Genomic DNA, 23,104 nt, shown 5'->3' with positions numbered 1-23,104 from the left:
AATGCTAAGAGGAAGTATAAGTATAAACACAAGAGCAGAAAGGAGAAAACTTATACAAAAGACAACAGATGACTCCATAACAAATGAAATGCTCGAACAAAATAGAAAAATATATCAAATAAAAATAAATAAAATGATATTGGAAGCAAAAGAAGAAAAACATTTAAATACTCTAAACAAAGATATAGATATAATCATAAATAGCTTAAATATAATAAAAAGAACTAGAGAAAAAAAAGTGGAAACTAACAAAAGAAACTCTGAACCTAATCAAAAAAGGAAGAAACTTGAAGCGAATCTTAAACCAGATAGAAAAGGCAGAGCTAAACAAAACCATCAAAAAGAGAACATAACACAAAGAAACTAAACAAGTATTAAAAAAAGTAAAAGCATCAAAACTACTATGAGAATATTACATGAAGGAAAAGCACAAATAATCAATATTAAAGACAAGAACAATAAACTGATTCAGGAAAGACAAAAAATAATCAAAAGAATTGAAGAATTCTAGAGTAATTTATACAGCTCTAAAGAGCCCAATTAGGACACTGAAATCCATTAGGATGTGTCTATCAATATTGATTAAAGAAATAGAAAAAGCTTTAAAAGAAATGCCAAATAATAAAAGCCCAGGACTAGATAAAATTACACTAGATATGATAAGACACAAAGAAAGAGTTAATAAAAAAGGTTCAACTGCTTTTTAATAATGCTTGATGGCATCTAAAATCCCAGATGAGTGGAACAAAGCACAAACAGTCTTAATTAAAAAAAGAGATCATATAAATCTAATAAACTACTGACTAATCAGCCTGCTTTCGCATATGTATAAATTACTCACCAAAATACTAACCAATAGGATGAAAAACAAATTAGAGTTCTCACAAACAAAAGACCAAGTAGGATTAAGAAGTGGATATTCAACTAATGACCACCTCCAAACTATTAATCTGATAATAGAAAAAACAAAATGAATACAATATACCATTTTGTATGGCACTCATCGATTATGAAAAAACATTTGAAACAATAGAAAGAACAGTAATAATAGAGGCACTAAATAACCATACATACAACTAATACAATATATATACATACATACAATCTAAAATCAAAAATTAAAATAGAGGAATAAGACAAGGCGATACAATGTCACCAATAATATTCAATATTTGATTACAAAAAAATATTAAAAAATGTAAATGGGAAGGGTACATACATACAATCTAAACTCAAAAATTAAAATAGAGGAATAAGACAAGGCGATACCAATGTCACCAATAATATTCAATATTTGATTACAAAAAAAAATTAAAAAATGTAAATGGGAAGGGGGGGGGTGGAAGGTATCAGAATAAATGGTCAATATCTAAGCAATTTAAGATTTGCAGATGACATTGTTCTATTTTCCAAAACACCTGAAGAGCTAAAAGAAATTATTAAAGAAGTAAGAAAGCAACAAGTAGAAAGCAACAGGTCTGGTCTGAACATAAATGATAAAACTAAAATAATGTAAAAGAAAATACAAACCACAACAAAGGATAGAAATAAATGATAAAGAGAAAATGTCACTAAATATCTAGATCAAATAATTAACATAGATAGAAATTGGGAACATGAAATAAAACAAAGAATAAACCAAGGATGGAGACAATTTGGAAAATACAATAAAATTTTCAAATAAAACATACCTATCTGTCTAAAAAGAAAAGCATATGAACAATGCATCATACCAGCAATAACATATGGAGTATCACATGAAGACTGGAAAACAAATTAGGAACTGAACAGATAAACATAGAAAGATCAATGTTAGACATGAAAAGAATAAATAAAGTAATAAACAGAGATATCAGAAAAAAAAACAGGATTAAAAAACATTATTAAAGAAATAAAAATGAAAAAAATGGAAATGGGCAGAACACATTGCAAGACAGGGAGACAACCTTGGCAGGTCATCAGCAGCAAGGTGGAGAAAGATGAACTACATCATTCAATGGAAAACAACTGGAGATTATGGGCCAGAGACAGAGAAATGTGGAAAAATATGAAGAAGATCATTGTCCAGCTGTGGATGGATAAGGATTGATGATGATGAAGACTATGATAATATCCTGTACACTTGCTGAGGTTACATATCAGGAATTTGATATCAGCAGTTAGAATTGAAGGAAAGAACAGGAAGAATGTTTGATGTAAAATCAGGAGTAAGACAAGGATGCACATTATCCCTACTATCAGTAGTCATCTATATGGATTGCATAATGAAAGAAAGTGGCATTAAACCTGATATTAGAAATGGAGATGTCAAACGTCACTCTTTGCTTTCTGCATATATATTTAGTATAAGTCTGTAGGATTCTCTAACTGAATAACAGCTATAAGAAATTTTGCAGGAAAATCAGTAATAAAAAGACAAACACCTTGAAAATAGGCAGGAACATTGAAAACTTCAGCTGCATTCTCAACGGAGAAATCAAAGCACAAGTTTAAATATTTCAGCTATTTAGACACAGTTCTTAATGAAGAGGCAAATTAAATTTTGAATTAAACAACAGAATAAGCAGAGTTAGTATAGTGAGAAGTCAGTTGAATAAATTATATGGAATAAGAGAGAAATTAGTCAAAACATGAAATAATTAGTTCACTAGAGAGTGTTCAAACCAATATTAATTTATGGATATGAGAGATGGGAGTGAACAGAAGGCATCGATGTCAGAATCATATTAAAAATGAAGATATTAGAAAGGAACTTAACATTGTTAAGAATATGTAAGCAGGTATAGTCACTTTAAGTGGCTATACCTGCTAATCTAATGTATTATAGCCACTTAAAACAGAATGGATGAGGAAAGGTTAGGAAAATAGGTGTGTGATGCTATGGCTGGAAAGAGACTAAAAGGAAGGCCATGATCTAGGTCAGGGGTCGGCGAACTGGGGTAAATTACCCCAAGTGGGATAAAAATGAAATTCTTGGGGGTAATGAGGACTCAATAGACATAAATAAAATTATATAAAAAGCGTGTTCCTTGTTACGACAGGACTTTTTCTTCTGGACAATGTAATATACATGTTTAGGAGACGTCATGCCATGTTGAACTCCAAACAATTTGGTTGCTAAGGTGCTGTCAAGTGGCTAAACAGATATTATTTGTCAGTTGTCTATTACCTGCCTTAACCTTATTTTTTGACATGTGATTTTGCATTGCTTAAATCGATTTAAGTAGTTATTTAATTTATTTCAACAGTTCTATTTTAAGTGTAAGATTTTCATTTATTAACCATATTTTAGTTTTATGTTAGTTCGATAATTTGATTAATATATTTTCTCCTTGCTCGATTAATTTTCGATGGTCAATAAAATAATTAAATACTGCCTTCATCTTGAGGGCAAGTCTTAGTGCCAATTAAATTATTGTAAATTTAAATGAACTTTAAAAAACTTAAATTCAATCAGTCTTTTTTACCCTTCAGATGACAACTAGAAAAAGAATATACCAGGAAGAGTTCTTCAATTATGGGTTTACACAAATAGAAGACAAAGGAATAATTAAACCACAGTGTGTTGTCTGTTTGAAAGTACTGACTGCAGAATCTTTCAAAAAGAGTCGATTGAAGAAACACTTGGATAATTTGCACCCACATCTGTCTTCCAAACCACTGGAATACTTTGTAAATTTGAAAATGTCTGTCAAAAGACAAAGACTGGACAGCAACTTGAGAGGTACATTCGATCAACGTTCGATCAAGGCTAGCTTTGAAGTGGCCTGGTTGATTGTGCGAAACAAGAAACCATATACTATTGGTGAGGAATTGGTTAAACCAGCAGGTTTGAAAACGACAAAAATTATGTGTGGTCAGAAAGAAGCCATGAAACTAAATTCAGTGCCCTTGTCTGCAAAAGTTGTGAAAGAAGGAATTTCTATTTTAGCAAAAAATGTGAGGGAACAAGTTATTTCTTCAATAAAAGAGAGTAAATGCTTTGCTATTCAGCTTGATGAGACTACAGATGTCAGTAGTAATTCGCAGCTGATGGTGTATGTTCGCTACAAAGGTTTACATGCAATTGAAGAGGAATTGTTTTGTTCTCCTCTCGAGTTGAAATCTCGTGGAATTGATGTCTTCAATAAAGTTAATGATACTTTAATAACGTTAATTTAAAGAGTGGGAAGACTGCATTGCTGTGTCGGTTGATGGAGCTCCAGCTATGTTGGGTCATGTAAGTGGTTTTTCGGCTTTGGCGAGAGAGAGAGAATAATCCAAAAATTGAAGTTAACCGCCGTATGATCCATCACAAGGCACTGCTTGTGAAACATTTGGAACCTGCACTGGAAGCCATCATGTATGATGTTATCAAGGTAGTCAATGTTGTCAAAGGACATGCACTAAACACGCGACTATTTCGTGAATTATGTAAAGATGGTGAGGCTAAATACACAGACCTACTTTATCATACAGAAGTGAGGTGGCTCTCACATGAAAATGTTCTGAACCGAGTGTGGGCTCTCAAAACTGAATTTGAAATTTTTATGGTTAATCAAAAGCATGTTCTCGCAGATAAGTTTACAAACTCCTTGTGAGTTGCACATTTAGCATATTTAGCTGATATTTTTGAGTATGTGAATGCATTGAACAAAGAATTGCAAAAAAACATCAATATAATTTCAGCCAGAGAAAAGATTTCAGCATTTGGATCAAAGCTTTTATATTGGAGACAGAAAGCAGAACAAAACAAGATATCAACAGATCAACAAGACCTCCAGGAAGAACTATCCCTGATATCTAACATCTTTACCATGAATGGATTTCCTCGAAGACTCGTCCACAAGATACTTTTCTCTGACCCCCACAAAGACAACGAGATGATATACATTATATTTCTACCATCGTCATTCCATACTCAGGGACAGTTTCGAATAAGATTGCAAGACTCCTTAGACCACATAAAATAAGAGTGCCCTTTAAACCTACAGAAACAATTATGCAATTCTTAAGATCTCCAAAAGATAGCCATCCTTTCTTCAAATATGCAGGAGTTTACAACATACTCTGCTCGTGTAGCTTGAATTACATCAGCCAGACTTCAAGGAACCTTAAAATTAGGCAAAAAGAACACATTGGTGATGTCAATAATAAGAGAGAAGAAAAATCGGGGTTAGCTTTTAATTTCTCAAGAACGAACCATATCATAGAGTGGGATAAAAGCACAATTTCTTATATAGAGGAGGACTTCTGCTCCCGAATTTTTAAAGAAGCCACAGCAGTGTTACCCGCTGTATACAAAACCTTAACAGGAACCAAGGAATAATCTTACCCGTGATCTGGAAGACCCTTATTAGATCTCTTAACTCACCAGAACTGAATTACAGTGCCAACTATAGAATGTTCATAAATAACAGCAAGTGAGATCATACACGCTCTATGCATGTATTGTACGCGCTCTGTTCTTTGTCTAATATAATTGGAATCGGTTGATTATAGTTTGTGACAGTTTTTTAGTTTTTAGTGCCTTACATCAGTTATGTACCCTGAAGATGCCAACAGCCTTAGTTGGTGATTCTGTGGTAGAAAGATTGGAAGGAAAATTTACAGTGATACAATCATGATTAGAAGTCATTCCAGAGATAGCTGCCTTTTCAAAGTTAGCTTTGTTTTTGGAAGATTGTGAAAATATTACTTTTGACGACATCAAGGATACAATTATAAGGCATCTTACCAAACTCAAAGAGCGGTTCTCTGATTACTTTCCAGATCTTGATTCACATACTGTCAGTTGGGTTGTAGATTCCTTTAAATGTGAAATTGCTGATGTAATAGAAGAGCCTCAAGGGTTGGCAGAGGCACTTCTTGAACTTCGACCCAATAATGAAGCATGTATTGAATTTGAAAACAAAGCAGATCTATCATATTTTTGGATGTTAATAGCTGCAAAGGGTTTCAAAATTGCACAGGAGGAGGCAGTCAAAAAGTTGCTACCTTTTGCAACAACCTACCTTTGCGAACAAGGATTTTCCACTCTAATGAACATGAAAACAAAGCAGAGACATCGATTGGACCCTGGAGACAGTATTCAAATTGCTCTGACATCAAAATGCCCCAATTTTGATGTTATTGTATCAAAAATGAAACATCGTTTCTCCAAAACCTGAAGTTAAAAAGTTTTCAAAGAAATACTTTTGTTTCATAATGAGGATATTAATTTATTTTATCACATTTATCTTATACTTTTTATATTTATAATTGTATTCCCCTTATAAATATATTCAATAAACCTTTTGAATTTAAATAATCTATGATTTTCTCCCTTTCAAATCAAGGGGGTAACGTCGGCGTAAATAAATATATTTGGGGGCAATAGGTAAAAAAGTTCCCCAACCCCTGATCTAGGTGGACTGATTCAGTTAGAAGTACCTTAGAAGAACAAAAGGTTAGATAGAATAATATTGAAGGGCTGACAAATAATAGCCTAATTTGGAGGAAAACTGCTGATAGGGCATTAGCAATAATATAAACTTAATCAACTGGTGTTGTCATAGTAACCTGAACATCATCCCATGAGAAAACATATCAGAAAATTGATGATGGAAGAAACTGTTCATTTTTGCTGAATTATAATATAAGAAAAATAATTTAGAGTAAGTTTTGATTCTGAGCACTTTCTTAAGGGAGTACTGTATTTATATTCTGATTAAGGCCTTTTTTTTTTTTTTTTTGTATGGGCAAGAAACAGAAAAAAAAAAGAAGCAGACAATTAATTCCAAAAAATTAGAATTTGGGTGAGAAGTGGCAGATAATATGAAATATGATTTGCCACTTCAAGAAACCAGGTGATCAAATCTGAGAATAGAAATCCAAATGAGTTGTATCAAAGCCATATAAAGAGGATAACTTCCTTACCTATCTGTATTCAACATCCAAGTGAAATCAAAATAATAATAATAAATAAATAAAGTATATTTCATTGTAAATGAAATATCTGAATTTATATGTTCATGTAAACAAAAAATAAGATATATTTTTAATAGAACAAAATTTGGAATAGGTTCCTCTTCATTTTCTGCCCATGAAAATCCACATTACCAATAATTCATATCATACTTACAAAGATTTTTTACTTCTTACTAGTTGGTTCTCTAAGATGTCAGACAACACACCCTTATCAATTTCATTTGATCCAGATACAATATCAACGTTTTCTTGTTGCTTAGCTACTAGTATTTGCTTATTGCTCTCTTTTGTGCATTTTATAAATCCAGTCTTTAACCAATTATCCATACTTAAGAATTTGAAAGCTAAAAAACTTACCCTATTTACTCGAATATAACTTGCACTTTTTTTCCCAAAATTAAAGCAAAAAAATCGCGATGAGAGATATATGTGGGGAATTTTGGAAGCTAAAATTTTCAGAAAAAAAATTTAAAATGGTGCGACGTACCAAGAGGCTCCTATTCGCTGTTGCTACTTTTGGCATCAAGAACAGTTTCCTTGAGTGCATCGTTAGTTATCTACTCAAATAGCTTCATCTTCTTTCCCATTATTTCAAGCAAAAATTACCAGTAATTTACAACACTTGAGATACATAATGTACAATCCTTCACAAATGACTAATGAGAAGTAAAAGCAGAGCGCAGCAGACAGCAATGGTAGGTCAGAAGAGATAGAGTAGCTATGAAAAAGTGCATATGACTGGTGCGGTATTAACAACCAAAAGATCGTGCGAACCAAAGACAAAGGCAAGCAAAGTCGAGTGGAAATGTTAATCCTCTACAATCGAATTCCATAATATCTGAAACATATTCACGACGGGATGGTGTCAAACAAAACCATATGTTGCATCGCCTACATGTAGCGTTGCTTGATTCCATACAGAAGTTTCTGTTGGAGGGGGAGATCCGATTCATTAGTTAGAACCGTTTTTTATCCCAGTAGTCTCAAATTGCACTATTTGTTCTCATCATCAAATTCCTGATATGTACCATCAAGTGTGTACAGGATATGATAGTACTACATGAAAAAATTTACATCATTACTAACTTCTATCTACAATTTTCCTCCAAATCAGTCTGTTACTTGTCAAGACTCCAACATTATCAGATCTTACATTTCTATCGTCTAAGGCACTTTGTACCGTATCAATCCACCTATATCTTGGTCTTCGTCTGGGTCGTTTTCCTGCCAACCTATCAGAGAACACTTATTTTGCTAATCTTTCCTCGCCCATTCTATTTAAGTGACCATACCAAATGAGATTAGCTCTGCAAACACATTCTTGGATGCTGACAATGTCAAGTTCTTTCTTAATATCTTCGTTTTTAATATGATATTGCCATTGATGCCATCTGTTCATACCCCTAATCTTTCTCAGGACTCTGATATCTGCAGTCTCTAGTCTTTGGTCAAGTCTTTTACTTCTAACCCAGCTCTCAGATCCATAAGTTAAAACTGGTTTGAACACTGTCTTGTATACAGCTAATTTAGTGTTCTGACTAATTTCTCTCTTATTCCATATGAATTTGTTCAATTGACTTCCTACCATACCAGCTTTGTTGATTCCGTTGTCTATTTCCATATTTAATTTACCATCTTCACTAAAAATGGTGCCTAAGTAGCTGAAATGTTTTACTTGTCCCACAGGTTCTCCATTCACAACGCAGTTGACATTTTCAATGATTCTACCTATTTTCATTGTCTTTGTCTTTTTATTGCTGACTTTCATACCATATCTATTACAACAGCTATTCAATTCAGTCAGGGAATCTTCCAAACTTGTAGCGGATTTATTTAGAAGTATAACATCATCTGCATAAAGCAGAGAGCTGACATTAACATCTCCAATTCTGATATCATTTTTAATACCACTTTCCTTCATAATGTGATCCATATAGATAATGAATAACAGAGGGGATAATGTAGATCCTTGCCTCACACCAGATTTAAAATTAAACCACTTTCCTGTACTTCCTTCAATCCTAACTGCTGATTTACAACTCGAATAAAGACTAAGTATTGCTTGATATAATTTTCCATTGACACCATATAACTGTAGCGTATTGAATAGCTGCTCTCTTGCCACCTTGTCATATGCCTTTTCCAGATCGACAAAACTTAAATACAGGGCTCTGTTATATTCCCATGCTTTCTCAACTATTTGTCGTAAAGTGAAGGTCTGATCCTAACAGCCTCTATTCGACTTGAATTCAGCTTGTCCTTTACCAAGCTTTTCTTCTACAATTCTTCTCAACCGTTTCTCAAATATACTTGCATAAATCTTGCCAGGAACACTTAGTAGGGCAATACCTCTGTAATTCTCACATTCAGTTTTATTTCCCTTTTTATATATGTGTACTATGAGAGTTCTACTCCAATCATTAAATTTTTAAAACAAAACATGTTTATTTGGATCTTAAGACATTTACAACTATAATATAACACAAATTCAATGGACTCAAGGCCATGCAAAATCAATTCATACTAAGTTAATTCTAAAGTCATACTAAACAATACTAGACAAAGGAAATAAGCACAGTACTATATAAGCAATAATTCTCTTCCATGAGTTACACATTAATATATTCAGATTTAACGTCAAAGAAATTCCAATCAGATTCTATCTGCTACACTTGTCTCATATATTGAATTCTATCTCACTCATATATATTCGTTCCAAGACAATTTGTCTGATGGACACCAGCTATTACAAATCAGAATAATCACTTAGAGTTCTCTAGTAAACTGTCCAAATTCAATCGATATACAATTACTTTCTTTCCTCTAATGCAACTTAATAATATATAACAAAATTTTTGTACTTGACCAACTCTATGCCGGAAATCAGGTCTGCCAGATCTGTAAGCACGACTCGAAACTTGCATCCGATCGCATCCACGTGTAGGGTCTGGTTGGAGTCTGTTAGGCTGTACTTTGCGCATGATGGTGTTTCTGCGTTGTCCTTGATTAGCTGCCGGACATACTCATATCTACTGCCGCTTCTAAGGAAACGTTCACCGTTCCACTCCGATGGGCCATTTAGTGAAGGCTTGTAACTGTTGATGCCGAATATCACACTAAGCTCTGTCAGAAATCTATTGAACATCTTTAGGAATGGGCTCGCCATCCAACATCGCTGCCCCAACTCACGTCCATCCTGACCAGAAAAGACCAAAATCCCAGGAGTAAAAGGCCCTGAAAACCGGCACGCATCGCCTTTTATTCCTACTTCCTGCGCCTTCTTTTTCCTTCTGTTTTTTTTCACACAGCACCCGTCGATATTGCTCCCTGGTTAATCCTGTACTTGCCTTCTGCTCTACGAGTACTCTTTTCCCAGAAAGCGAACTAAAGATACCTTCCGTATATGCCACTGCCTTGGGCCCTACTCAACCTGCATGGCTCGCATGCAAACTTTGGACTACTGTTTACAACTTACTCAGTGATTTACTGTATACAAAATTGTCTTAAATGAAAGTAATATTTACACACAAATTTTCTACTTATCTACTTATTGAATAAACAACATTGAATCATAATAATTTACATGAAGGGAGCATATATTCTTACACACACTTATTAAACTCTTTTATTTTCTGCTGGAGTGCAAGTTTCTCCTTCAGCTTTTATATTAAACACGTTAAATTGTGAATGAATAATTTCCTTTTCCAAGTTCTTCACTCAGGATCTAACAGTGCCCTCCCTCGATGAGGCATTGGACTCCCTGGAGGTGTCGTGTAATAATAATAATAATTTCTATGTAGCAGTTGAGGGGGAAAAACTGAAGAGTAATAATGGATAGGGAGAGTTTAACCTCCTAGTATGAATGGGTGTGTGTTATATGCATACACATGCACTCACAGGAGATTTTTTTTTAGATTTTCCACAGAAATTCCAACCTTTTACTTTAGTATAGAAGTCTAAACAAAAATATGAACATGACATTTGGTATGCAAAAGGCATTCAGTCCCAAATTATTTCCACTTTAATGGCATTGTTTTAAAAAATAGTCTTACCTTCAGCCAGAGTTGGCACACTTGTAGTTTCCAGATTATCATCTAAATGGGATTCTTTTTTTAACTGTTCAAAACGTGCTAAAACAAAAATATAAAATAAAATTAAAATAATTAAAAGCAGCAATCTGACTAATCCTTCCCACCACCACCACCAAAAATAAATAAATAAAAAATAAATCCAAATCTTCACTGTTTTTTGTGAATCAGAAAACAGCAGTGAAGAAAAAATATAAGATAATTCCCAGAGGTAAAGAGAATAAAATAAATAGTTGTATTTCTCAGTGAAAATGCAATGGTAACAAATTTTATACCTTCCTGGCAGATTACAATATACTCTGCATATTAACATTGATTTGGCTTTAAAAGCATACATAAATCTTTACTTTCAAGACCTTCTGAGCTCAACAGAATATGAGGGTAAAATGACTACAGGGAAAAAATCACTCACTATTAACATACAGATAATAGTGGTATTTGTTTAAAATATGAGGAGGAGGGGGAAAGAGACTTAGCAATATGTTACAATGTGGATAAGAATTATCACCCAACCTTCACATGGCCAAAAGACTATGAGGGAAATCCTCACTACTAAATGAAATAATAAACAGTGCCACAAATTTATTTCCTATTTATGCACACAAACACACAGGTAATATATTTCATTCACTCACTGCTACTTGCTAAGCAAATACTGTTCCCCATCCCTTGCTCATTTCTACTAACACACATTAGTAGATGACATGTATCCCATCCTTGATACTTAACAGTACTGGATTTTCAGCTCTTATCATTTATATATATAAAGCAAAGTCCATTTTCGATGTTTGCTTATAACTCGAGAATGAACCGATCAATTTTGATGATGTCATCACGAATAGATAGAAGATGTTCCAAAGATAGTTTATGTGCATTTTCATTGATGTACACCTCCAAATTATGGAGCAGTGATTAATTTTTTTTTACCTCCCTCCAAGGCCTGTACTGCAGTTTAACATCTGGCCACTATTTTGTGGCCAGATATTGTTAAATGCTGTAAGATATTGTGATATTAAGTTCTTTTGTTATTACCTGTGGCAAGATATTGTTAAATTCTAAAAAAGGAGATTGCCACGTGCTCATACTGATTTGGCTCGAAGATAAAATCAGGAGTCATAAAATCGATTCCATTATAAGCACTGAGATACCTTCTCAACGTGACAAAGAACTGTTCGATATCATAACGAAACATATAGTGCATGGTCCATGCAGACCTGTTAATCCAAACTCACTGTACACAAAGAGATATCCAAGATTATTTACCAATGAAACTCAAACAGGTGAGAATGGATATCCATGATATCGTCAACATGCTCTTCCAGATGGTGGTTGGAATGCTACCATACATATTAGCCAAATAATTTCTTGAAATTTTTAATTAATACTTAATGCACACATAAATGTTGAAATTTACAGTACCGTGAAATCCATCAAATACGTATATGCAAGTATATCAACAAGGGCTCAGACCATTTTGTTTGAAATATGAACGTAGCGAAGTAAATCTATACTCGGATGTTACATCAGTACCTCTGAAGCCGTTTGGTGGATTTTATCTTTTGATATTCATGAGCACCACCCAACTGTAGTTCATCTCACAGTTGGGCGAAAATGGTCAAAGAGTCACAGAAAGTAATGTACTCAGCATAGCAGTCACCAAGGGACACAACATTAACAGCCTTTTTTTAAGCTATGCATCGAAGACAATTTCGCTCAAACACTGACCTATAATGAGGTACCTATATATCACACCTGGCATCAAAACAAATTTCAACGAAGAAGACAGGGTGCTAACGTGGACGTTTATCCTGATGTGAAAATGAGTGATTCTCTAGGTCGTGTTTATAGTGTATATCGCAATGCTTTTATTTATGAATGCTCTTGATGCATGTGAAAGGACCAATTTCATTCAGCAACCTAAGAACAGTAAATGGTGTTGCCATCATCTTTGCACCTTTTGTTCACTGCAACATGACTAACCCTCTACTGATATGGTCAACTTACAAAAATCATTCTCAGGCTCAGTTTAATGAAGCAATATATAATGAGGCATTACTGAGACTTGAATCGTTTGTTAAATCAATAAGTGATAAAAGTGTTAAAAGATTTTGTTCTTCTGATACCAAACAATGCTCTGCCTCTACAGATTTAATCTGGGAAACCTCATACAATTTCAATGAACTTCGGGATTTATTAAGTCGGCACAAACAATCGCTAACTTCAGATCAAGCTGAAGTTTTTCATAATGTTTTTGCAAGCTGTGAAAATCCATCAGGGAAACAGTTTTTCTTGGATGCTCCTGGTGATACTGGGAAAACATTTTTACTAAATTTGTTATTACATAAGTTGAGAAGCCAAGGTAAAATTATTCTGGCTGTGGCATCCTCAGGTCAAAACTGCCATTCTACTTTCACAGTACCACTTACAAATGTGACTAATGATACACCTATATGCAATATATTAAAACAAAGTAATTTGTCAAAATTATTACAAAAGGTTTCTTTGATTGTTTGGGATGAATGTTAATGTCCCATAAAACACCTGTTAAAGGGGTCAACAGAACACAGGGATATTAGATCAGACGATTGAAGAATGCATTCTTGTTCCACACATTTGAAGAACCAGGTGGACGAAGCGAATGCTTATCTTAAGAAATCATCACTATGGCATGATATAGAGAAGTTTTCTCTCAAATGCATGTTCACCTACATGGAGACTAATGCACATTCCTTCTCCTCATAACTGTTAAAAATTGGCAATGGTGAAGTACAGCAAAGAGATGGAAAAATTATATTAACATGCCTAAATATTGGGGAAAATATCTGAACTGTTGTGCAGTGTCTATCCATCTATTGAGAACATAACAGAAAAGTAACCTTCTTGGTTCAGGGAGAAAGCTATCCTCGCACCTTGAAATGATGCTGTGTCAATAATGAATGAGTTAGTTCTTAACAGGGTTAATGGATCTGTTAGTGTTTACAAATGCCTTTGGAGGTGGCATGTGTGTCTTCCATGGTGCTAAATCGCCCCAAGAGAGAGTGTCATAAGTTCGATTCTACTGACTGACTAGAGGAACTTTTAAGCACCTCTGTAGCATAGTGCAATTGGAAGAATGCTGGTTTATTGCATCCTTCAATTGAAAAAGGCCTAAGTTTGATTCTCGTCGTGACAAGAGGAATCTTTATGCAAGCCTAGTTGGCAGAGTGGTTAGCACACCCGCTCTTCAATGAACAGATCGAGAGTTCAATCCTAAGTATGGATTTTGTGATTCTTTAAGTGGGAAATGAATTTCATTGCTTGGTGGTAGACCACCATTACTTATGCTGGCCTGGTTGGCCGAGTGGTTGTATTCACTCTTCAGCCAAAAGACTGTGGGTTCAAATCTTGGCATGGGCATGGATGTTTGTGATTGTCTGTGAAAATACTAGTGGTTGTGGGAAGTAGATGCAGTTCACTGTAGTTGGTGGAGTGAGTGATGGAGAGTAGGTTTCCTCTCTCAATAAGTCTTTGGGCTCCTTGGAGATGTCACGTTATAATAATAAATCAGTAGATACTCCTGTGAATGTAGATGATGCAGTTCGTTTTCTTGCGAAATTTTTAAATTTGCTTAATCCCCATCCCCAAAATCTTTGCAATGGAATTAGGCTTCAAGTAAAATCACTGAAACTGAATATGATAGAAGCCCATCTTTGTGAAGCCAAAAATGGAAGGCATTTATGTGATGTGGTTTCAAAACTAATAAAAAAAAATCTTCAGGTTATTTCATTATAAAAAAAAATTAATAAATAAAAAAAGTTTTATGTTTAAACCCTTACATGACTTATGGGACACCCTTTATCAGTCATATTAATAACAGCAAAGATTTTCCAGATTTAGTTCAGAAAAACTTCGTTTGGTAGGTTGTACTAATTGTTAAGACAGTATACTATAATAAATTACTAATAAATTGATGTTCACTACAACAGACTCATAGTTTAGTAGAGTGAATTTCCTTTGGATAGCACAGAGTTTATAGGGATTTGGTCAAGACCTTTCAGTGGTTTGTCATAGCGAGTGAATTTATTACAATAGTGTTTGCCACAGGCATCTTACTTCCACTAATAGACTGGTAATGTATAATATAAACTACCAGTCATGCTGACCCTTTTTTTTTTTCTGTTGCATAACCTGTCTCCATTAGTAGGGCTCTGATGAGGATGGTTCCCTAGATGGAGAATTGCCAAGCAACCTTAGGTGATACATAAGTATTACTGCATGGCACAACACAACTACTTTGTTTACTTGGGACTTGAAGTAGCTATTGAAATATCTACTCTTCAGTTTCTACACTCCCATTTTTTTTTTTTTTTTTTTCTCATGAAATGGGAGACACGCTTCAAGGGGCATTACCAAACACAATGAAGGGACCTCAAGTGAGATACTGAAGTTGATGGTAATGCATCAGTCAGCTTTCCAACCAGCTAGCAAATAATTCCCTGCTATATTGAACGGATAGAGTCTGAGTACAGTTATACGTAGGGATAGTACAGAAGCTATACAACTATCAAATGGTAGGATGACTTCTGCATGACACATTTCTGTGAATCATTCATCCATACATTATAAGCAATGACTCAGACTCTATCCATTCAATATATGTATTTCCTGTTTGGAAAACAGAAATTATTAGAGTAAAAAATATTCTACAAAAATATAATAAACAAAAAAAATCCTAATAATAAAGAAACAAAAACATCAAAAATAAACAGTGATAAAAAAAAAAATCCTTTTATATCAGTTTCACCAACATTCATAGCTTAAACACAATGTGCATCGCCACTAACCTGACCATCTACTTACTAACAGAAGCTGAACTACACTCTGCACATTTCCTTACCACCAGAATCAGAATTATTAGATTTAACATTTCATGTCAACAATGTCAAACATGAAATCTCCTTTTGTTGATCTAACTCAAAATTTCCTAGTTTAATTTTCTTGCATTTATTTGCTTTTTATTATTATTATTATTCTCCAAATTCTGATAATAGCTCTCACATCTTTCAATATCTATGGTGATTGATTTTTTTTTTTTTTACAACCAAAACACCTGAACAGTGAGGCTATCTTCTTATCCATAAGTCAAGCTGATCTCTCTTTTCCAATTTCACTAATTGAACTAAAAGAAAAACACTGCAGTATTCTGGTTATATCACTCTTAACAGTGATGTGACCCAGATTATCTGCCTAACCACCAAAATACCAGAAATCCTCAATACTCTTCCAATACTGATGAAGTTATTCTAATCAATTCCCCATTCGCACAGAAGGTGTGGATGACAGTTTCCTACATCATAACTTTATTCAAGTTTTCTCATCTATAGAATGTTCCCTAGAATTTATCATCTATAGAATGTATCCCTAGACATACTCTGGGAATTTCAGTTTCCAGGAGAAAAGAAAGGTTTGCAAAATCTCATATGGTCACTATTGACTTAACCAAAAACTATATGATCATATGCAACACAGAGGCCTAATTCCTAAAATAGCCCTTCAAGAGATGCTGCTTTTCATACTTGACAATTAACATGTCAGTTTTCTCTAAAATTGATTGCTATATGCTGTAATAAATGTAATCCTTCCTTCCTTCAAGCTTTTTCACCAATATTTTAGGTATTCTATCTTAGATAAGATATTTCAGCCACTCTTCTTCCTTACATAAATGATTCTCTTTCACTAACTTCAAATCTAATTCACAGTCTTCTTTCATTTCAATATATATATATATATATATATATATATATATATATATATATATATATATAAACACAGGACACAAACTACATTAAGATTTACTAGAGTATGCTACAGCATTATTACTTTGGTCAACTGTTGCCACTAGCTTGAAGTCCAGTGAGGGAGACAGATTAAAAAAATAATAATAATGATAATGATCAAGTGAAAGCAGCAAAAAGCTTCAAAAAGTGAAAGGTAAGCTAATGGAATAAACTTCAACTCAACATCAGCAGATTTCAAGATAGGCACCATCAAATGCTCATCTAATGCCACCAACCACTCTGAGATGTTTACTTGCTTGTCCTTAAAAATTTCCTAACAACAAAATCATCCTCCTAGGAGATTTTAATGTCCACAAAACACCAACTGGCTTTCCTCCTCCAGTTGTACAGATCTAGCAGGTAGAGATACAGATACATTTGCCATCACCAACAACCTTATACAAATTGTTCACATGCCAACCAAAATACCAGATAGCCCTAACCACTTCCCAAACACTCCAGATCTCTTCCTCACCAGTGACCCTTCCAAATACACAGTGAATGTAGCACCCTATCTCTCTCTCTCTCTCTCTCTCTCACACACACACACACACACACACACACACACACACACACACACACACACACACACAGAAAAAGCCAACTCCTGCTCCACACTTTGTCTCCAAATGCATGCAAATGACAATGGCAAATGCCCCTAAACCATTCCAGATACCCAATACATATTGCTCCCCTATATGCTTTCACCAGAAAGAGATTAGAAAAATATTGTCCAAATTAGACACAAAAAGTCTGCTGCCCTTGATGGCATTCCTCCAATTGTCCTAAAGTTTGCACCCAGAACTGACTCCTATCCAATGCTGTTCATATATACGCTCTTACTCCACTGTTATCTATCCCACGGTTTGGAAATTATTATTATTATTATTATTGTTCCGGGAAACTCCAAGGAGTCGACAGACTCATCGAGGGAAACCCTAACATCATGTCAAGAACAACTATTCAACATTCACACAGTATCTATCATACCTTGCCTTGAACTCTTTCATGGTCGTAGCACCCACAACAGACTCTGGAAGCTTATTCCACTCATTCACCACTCTCCAAGTAAAAAACCTAGCTCTAACACCCTTGTCAACCACGCTCTTGCCCAGCTTCCATGCATGGCCCCTAGTCCTCCCACCACCAGTCATATTTTCAAAAATATCTTCTGGATCAATCTTATAAAAATCCTTCAGTAATTTGAATGTCTCAATCATATCACCCCTCCTTCGCCTATCATCCAATTTCTGCAACCCACAAATCTTCAACCTATTCTCATAAGGTTCATTCCACAGACCTGCTATCATCTTGGTCACTCGTCTCTGGGCACTCTCTACTTCCTCCCCATCACAAAGAAACCCTGGTGCCCATAATTGGGCACAGAAGTCCAGATGGGGTCTTATCAAGGCTCAATACAGAGGAACAACAACATGTTTGTCTCTGCATGTTAAAGTATTTTTCAGAAGCCAAGTGATTTGGTGAGCTGTTTTAGTCACTTTTGCAATGTGCTCCCTAAACTTCAACTCCCTATCCACCAACACTCCCAAATCCCTGGCCTCATCAATCTCCTGGAGTACGGTTCCACCAATGCGATATACTGCTGCTATTCTGTTCACCCCAAAGTGCATAACCTTACACTTTGCCACATTAAATTGACATCCATTTTTCCTAGCCCAGTCCTCCAAACTATCCAAATCATCCTGTAAAATTGATCTATATTCAACCCATTCCCAAGAAGGGTGACAAATCACTGCCATCAAACTATCATCCTATCTCACTCATCTCAGTCCTATCTGAAGTAATGGAGCAAACCGTCAATTCTCAACTTGCACACTACCTCAAAGGCACCCAGCTAATAAACGACTACCAGTATAAATTCCATCGCTGCCAATCAACTCACATATATTGCTCATCTCTGGACAAATGCCATGGAGATGTTTGGTGAATCTCAAGTGGTTGCACTTGATATCTCCAAAGCTTTTGACCAGGTCTGGCACTAGGCTTACTAAACAAGCTCTCATCGTTTGGTATATCCCAGGACTGGGTTGGATTGCCAGCTTTCTGTCTGGATGCACTCTATTTGTGATGGTTGATGGTTTCCTCTCGCCATTCAACTAATGCTGTGGTTCCAGAAGGTTCTCTTCTCTCACCAACTGTCTTTTTTCTATATATCAATGACCTATTTCAGTTGACCTCCAACCCAATACACAGTTTTGCAGATTACAGCACATTGCACTCCTCCCTTCATAGGTCAAAGCTATATAACTGAGATGAGACTTCCACATAGCCTTTAAAGGAATGCGGAGAACCGACCAAGGCTTTTGACCTAATGTCCAATCCTCACCTTCTCACGGTGCACCCTGTTGGGTATCTACCTGTATACTGAACGAACGAGGATAGGCTGGCAATTTTGGATTTAGCCGACCAAACTGTATTCTTATTGGTATAAACCAATATACAAAATGATGGTACATCATTACAAAATTTTACGCCGGCTGGGGCATCGCCCGGTTAAACAAGGTCCCCGTTGTTTTCGCCAGGGACCGAGGCAAACAGCAAAAAGTCAGCTACTGGAACAAATCAGAAAACACACCCCAAATCAATATCACCAGAGTTAAAGATCGATACTATCACCATAAGAAGCCTGAATGGCAAAGAAATGGAGCTTGCTGAGGAATTAGATAAGTACAGATCGACATAACTAGGGTGACTGAAACAAAAAAGACAAACACTGGTGAGATCTTTCTGAGCAATAAATACAAAATGTTATATTCAGGCAATGACAATCAAGGAAAAGAAGGAGTAGCAATAGTATTCAACAGTAAATGCAAGTCTAATCTTCTTGAATGGCAGGCAGTCTCAAGTAAAGTGATGTCGGCAAATATGAGAATGGGGAACTGGACAATGAGACTTATTTGTGCCTATGGTCCCACAGAAGGTTCTACTAAGGTAGAGGAATTTTTTCATGTTTTAGAGAAAGCAACTGACACAATGAAAAACGAAAAGTTGGTCCTTGTTGGAGATCTAAATAGTAGAGTAGGAAATGATTGTCAAATATACAAAAATATTTTGGGAAAATTTGGAGAAAAGAGCAAAGCTAATAATAATGGCAAATACCTGTTGGATTTCTGCTCAGGACATGGATTGGTTATTACTAACACCATGTTCCAACATAAAAATGTGCACAAATTCAAATGGGGAGAAGAGGCAAGGAATAAGAAAAGTCTCATTGACTATGCTATTGTTGATAGTGATGTTTTCTCCTTTGTGCAGGACACCAGAGTGTACAGAGGATTTGAATTCAGAAGTGATCATTATTTAGTCTTGAGCAGGATAAAACTGAATTTCCATTTTGAAAATTTGAATTTCATATTGAAAAGAATAACATGTAAGAAAGTTTTAAAGCGAATAAAAGTTGAGCAACTCTCAGATATGAACTGTAGACTAAAATACACAAAGCTTATTGAAGAAAAAATGAAAGAGTCTGAGAACAGCAACCAAACCTTGGAGATTCAATGGCAAGCCTTGCAGAAAACACTGATTGATTCAGCCAGAGAGACATGTGGTGAGGTTGTCTGCAAGGATAGAAAAATCAGAACTCCATGATGGACATAGGAAGTTAAAGAGGCAGTGAAGGAAAAGAAGAAATCATTTTGAATGTTCCTGGCAAATAAGTCAGCTTGTGCTCTTTGAGAATGCAGAGACAATTGTAAGAAAGCTAAACATTGTGTAAAACTAGCTAAGCAAAAGTCATGGGAGGGCTTTCACAAGAAAATAAATACCAAGAAAATAAATACCAAGAAAGTGGTAAGATATTCTGGAGGTTGTTGAAGAAGCTTAGAAATGGAGGAAAGAGTACTGTAAAAGGAGTTCGAGATGATAAAGGTGACATGAAAACGGGAGAAAAAGATATGTTTGAAGTATGGAGTAATTACTTCGAAAAATTGCTAAAGGAAACAAGCAGTGATAGCAGAATGGTAAAAAACACTCAACAGGCATACATCCAAGAATACATATCCATACTTGAAGTTTCTCCACTCAGTCCTAAGTCCATTGGAACCCATGCAGCTGCCACTCAACATACCTTCACAATACACTTTGAAACCCAAAGATCAAGTTTCTTTTCCTCCTCCTTCATCCCTGCTACTGCTATATTGTGGAACAATCGTTTCCCTTATATGTGCCCCAAGGAATACAATATACAGGCTTTTAAATGAAATGTAAACAAGTTTCTCCTGTCATAACCAATAACTCACACACAGTACTAACGTACTATAGGTTGATTAACCAACCCCTCGTGTATGGACTCAAAAAAAAAAAAAAAAAAATCATGACACTGCTTGATAAAAAGCCTTCTTTTATTTTTATTGGCAAAACAAATAATAATAATAATATATGTAAGGAGGGGGGTCTGGAATGTTCTGATAACACCTAGAACAAAAATGATACTAAAGCAATTGATATAACCACAAAGAAGAACATACTAGTAGCAGAGTTATTAATGTAACATATGTTCTTATATCCTCGTATGTTCTTTCTTGTGGTTATACCGGTTGCTTTAATATCATTTTTGTTCTAGGTGTTATCAGAACTTTCCAGATCCCTCCCCCTGTATATTTTTGTTACTCTCATTCTGATTTTACTAAACAGATGACCCCCTCCTACTATCAATTGCTTTTGTATGAGAATGCAACTATTTCCATTGTCTTTTATAGTAATTTTCATGAGTGCTGCACTATATCTCAAATTTTCCTCAACCTTTAAGAACTCAAGTAACTTCTTAACATCTATATCTAGTGCAGCTTCCAACTTCTTATCCTCCTCTTGTTCTTTATATGATTGCCACTCACAAAAGGTTAAAAACCTATGGTACATATTGAGTGAGATAATTTTTTCTTTTTGCCCCATTTTATATTATATATATTATTTTTTTATGTATTTATTTATTTTTATATAATCTGGAAAGCTGGCACTAGAGATCAAACATGGAACTTTGCATCATACTCAAATGTTTGGAAACCTGATGTGGATACCTTCTCTGATGTTTTTCTTTTTAAAATGCCAATGTATTGTAATTAACTAAATTTTATTCAATTATTAAACTAATATTTTGCCTTGGCTATCAGGCATCTTTACATGCAAAGGTAAGAATATGAATGTGCAAAAAACATGATTAATACAAGTAATTCTACAGGCTTAATTGGCACTTGCTATAGAAACAGTAAAGTGATCTTGATTGGTTGGTTGATGGCTTCATAATAATCCAGTGCTTTGTAGGGTAATGCAGCCACATATGCATTTAGGTTTGGAGAAAGTTGAAGAGCTCTGGAAGAACTGAAACATCTTCATAAATTTAAATTTGCAATTGAATGGTAAAGAATTTCCTGCACTGAATATGATGATCTAAATCAATGGCATGTTGTAAAGTGTCTGACTGTAGTGTAGGCACTTTGAATTAGTGTATTATTTGTTTGGATTTTCGATTTCATCAGCTCTTACTTTCAAGTCTTCTGAAGCACTCCTAGCTGCATCAACTTGCTATGTCCTGTGATGATTCTTTTTTGCGATTTAACTTCACACACACACACACACCTGTTTTGACAATTTCCCATTCAATTTAAGTGGTCATATTAAGTTAGCTATACCAACATTTACTTTATAATAGTGAAATTTAGAGAATAAAAATGGATAAACAAAAATTCACAGCAGCCAAACGAAAATTTATATGAAGAGCAAAATGTATTCAATTTGATCATGAAATACATGAAGAAATAATGAATTCTAACCATCTCTAATCCACATCTCAAAATTGATTTCGAAAGTGCCTTGTGTATGTATGTATGTGTGTGTGTGTGTGTGTGTGTGTGTGTGTGTGTGTATATATATATATATATATATGTAAATTGGTATAAATGTATTCAACTGGTCATGTAAATACATGCAACTGGCTTCTTAATCCATCAGCCTTACTTATTCTGTTATCTGATTTAATATTTTGTCATAGCTAAAATGACAACTGAAATAGGTTATCTATTCTATAGGTTTATGATATATATAAATGCATCTTCACTAGTAAAAATGTAGCTTGTTTTCTTTTCCAGTAATTTTTTTCCTCATCACTGATGTTTATGCTAAATTTGGCACAATTTTAGTAATTTTTAATTTGACTAAAGCCTCTTGAAAAATTGAAGTTTAATCAACTTATTTCAGAGCATAATGTCACCTACATAAAGAACTAAAAGAACAAAT

The 23,104-nt window shown here is 34.8% G+C and overlaps 1 protein-coding gene across 3 annotated transcripts in view; it reads right to left on the bottom strand.

The window, feature by feature from the left end:
- Positions 1-23,104, bottom strand: part of Slmap (Sarcolemma associated protein) — a 545,241-nt gene that overhangs the window by 260,026 nt on the left and 262,111 nt on the right. For all 3 annotated transcript variants that reach the window (XM_090409867.1, XM_090409869.1, XM_090409868.1), the window contains exon 12: positions 11,001-11,078. In XM_090409867.1, coding sequence (XP_090265993.1) covers positions 11,001-11,078 — 78 coding nt within the window. The remainder of the gene's footprint in view (positions 1-11,000; positions 11,079-23,104) is intronic.

The sequence above is a fragment of the Typopeltis vanoorti genome, chromosome 20 (genome assembly GCF_054136105.1).
Source record: "Typopeltis vanoorti isolate ZY-2024b chromosome 20, IOZ_Tvanoo_1.0, whole genome shotgun sequence".
In the NCBI taxonomy this organism is placed as follows: domain Eukaryota; kingdom Metazoa; phylum Arthropoda; class Arachnida; order Uropygi; family Thelyphonidae; genus Typopeltis; species Typopeltis vanoorti.
This window is presented reverse-complemented; position numbering and strand designations above follow the sequence as displayed.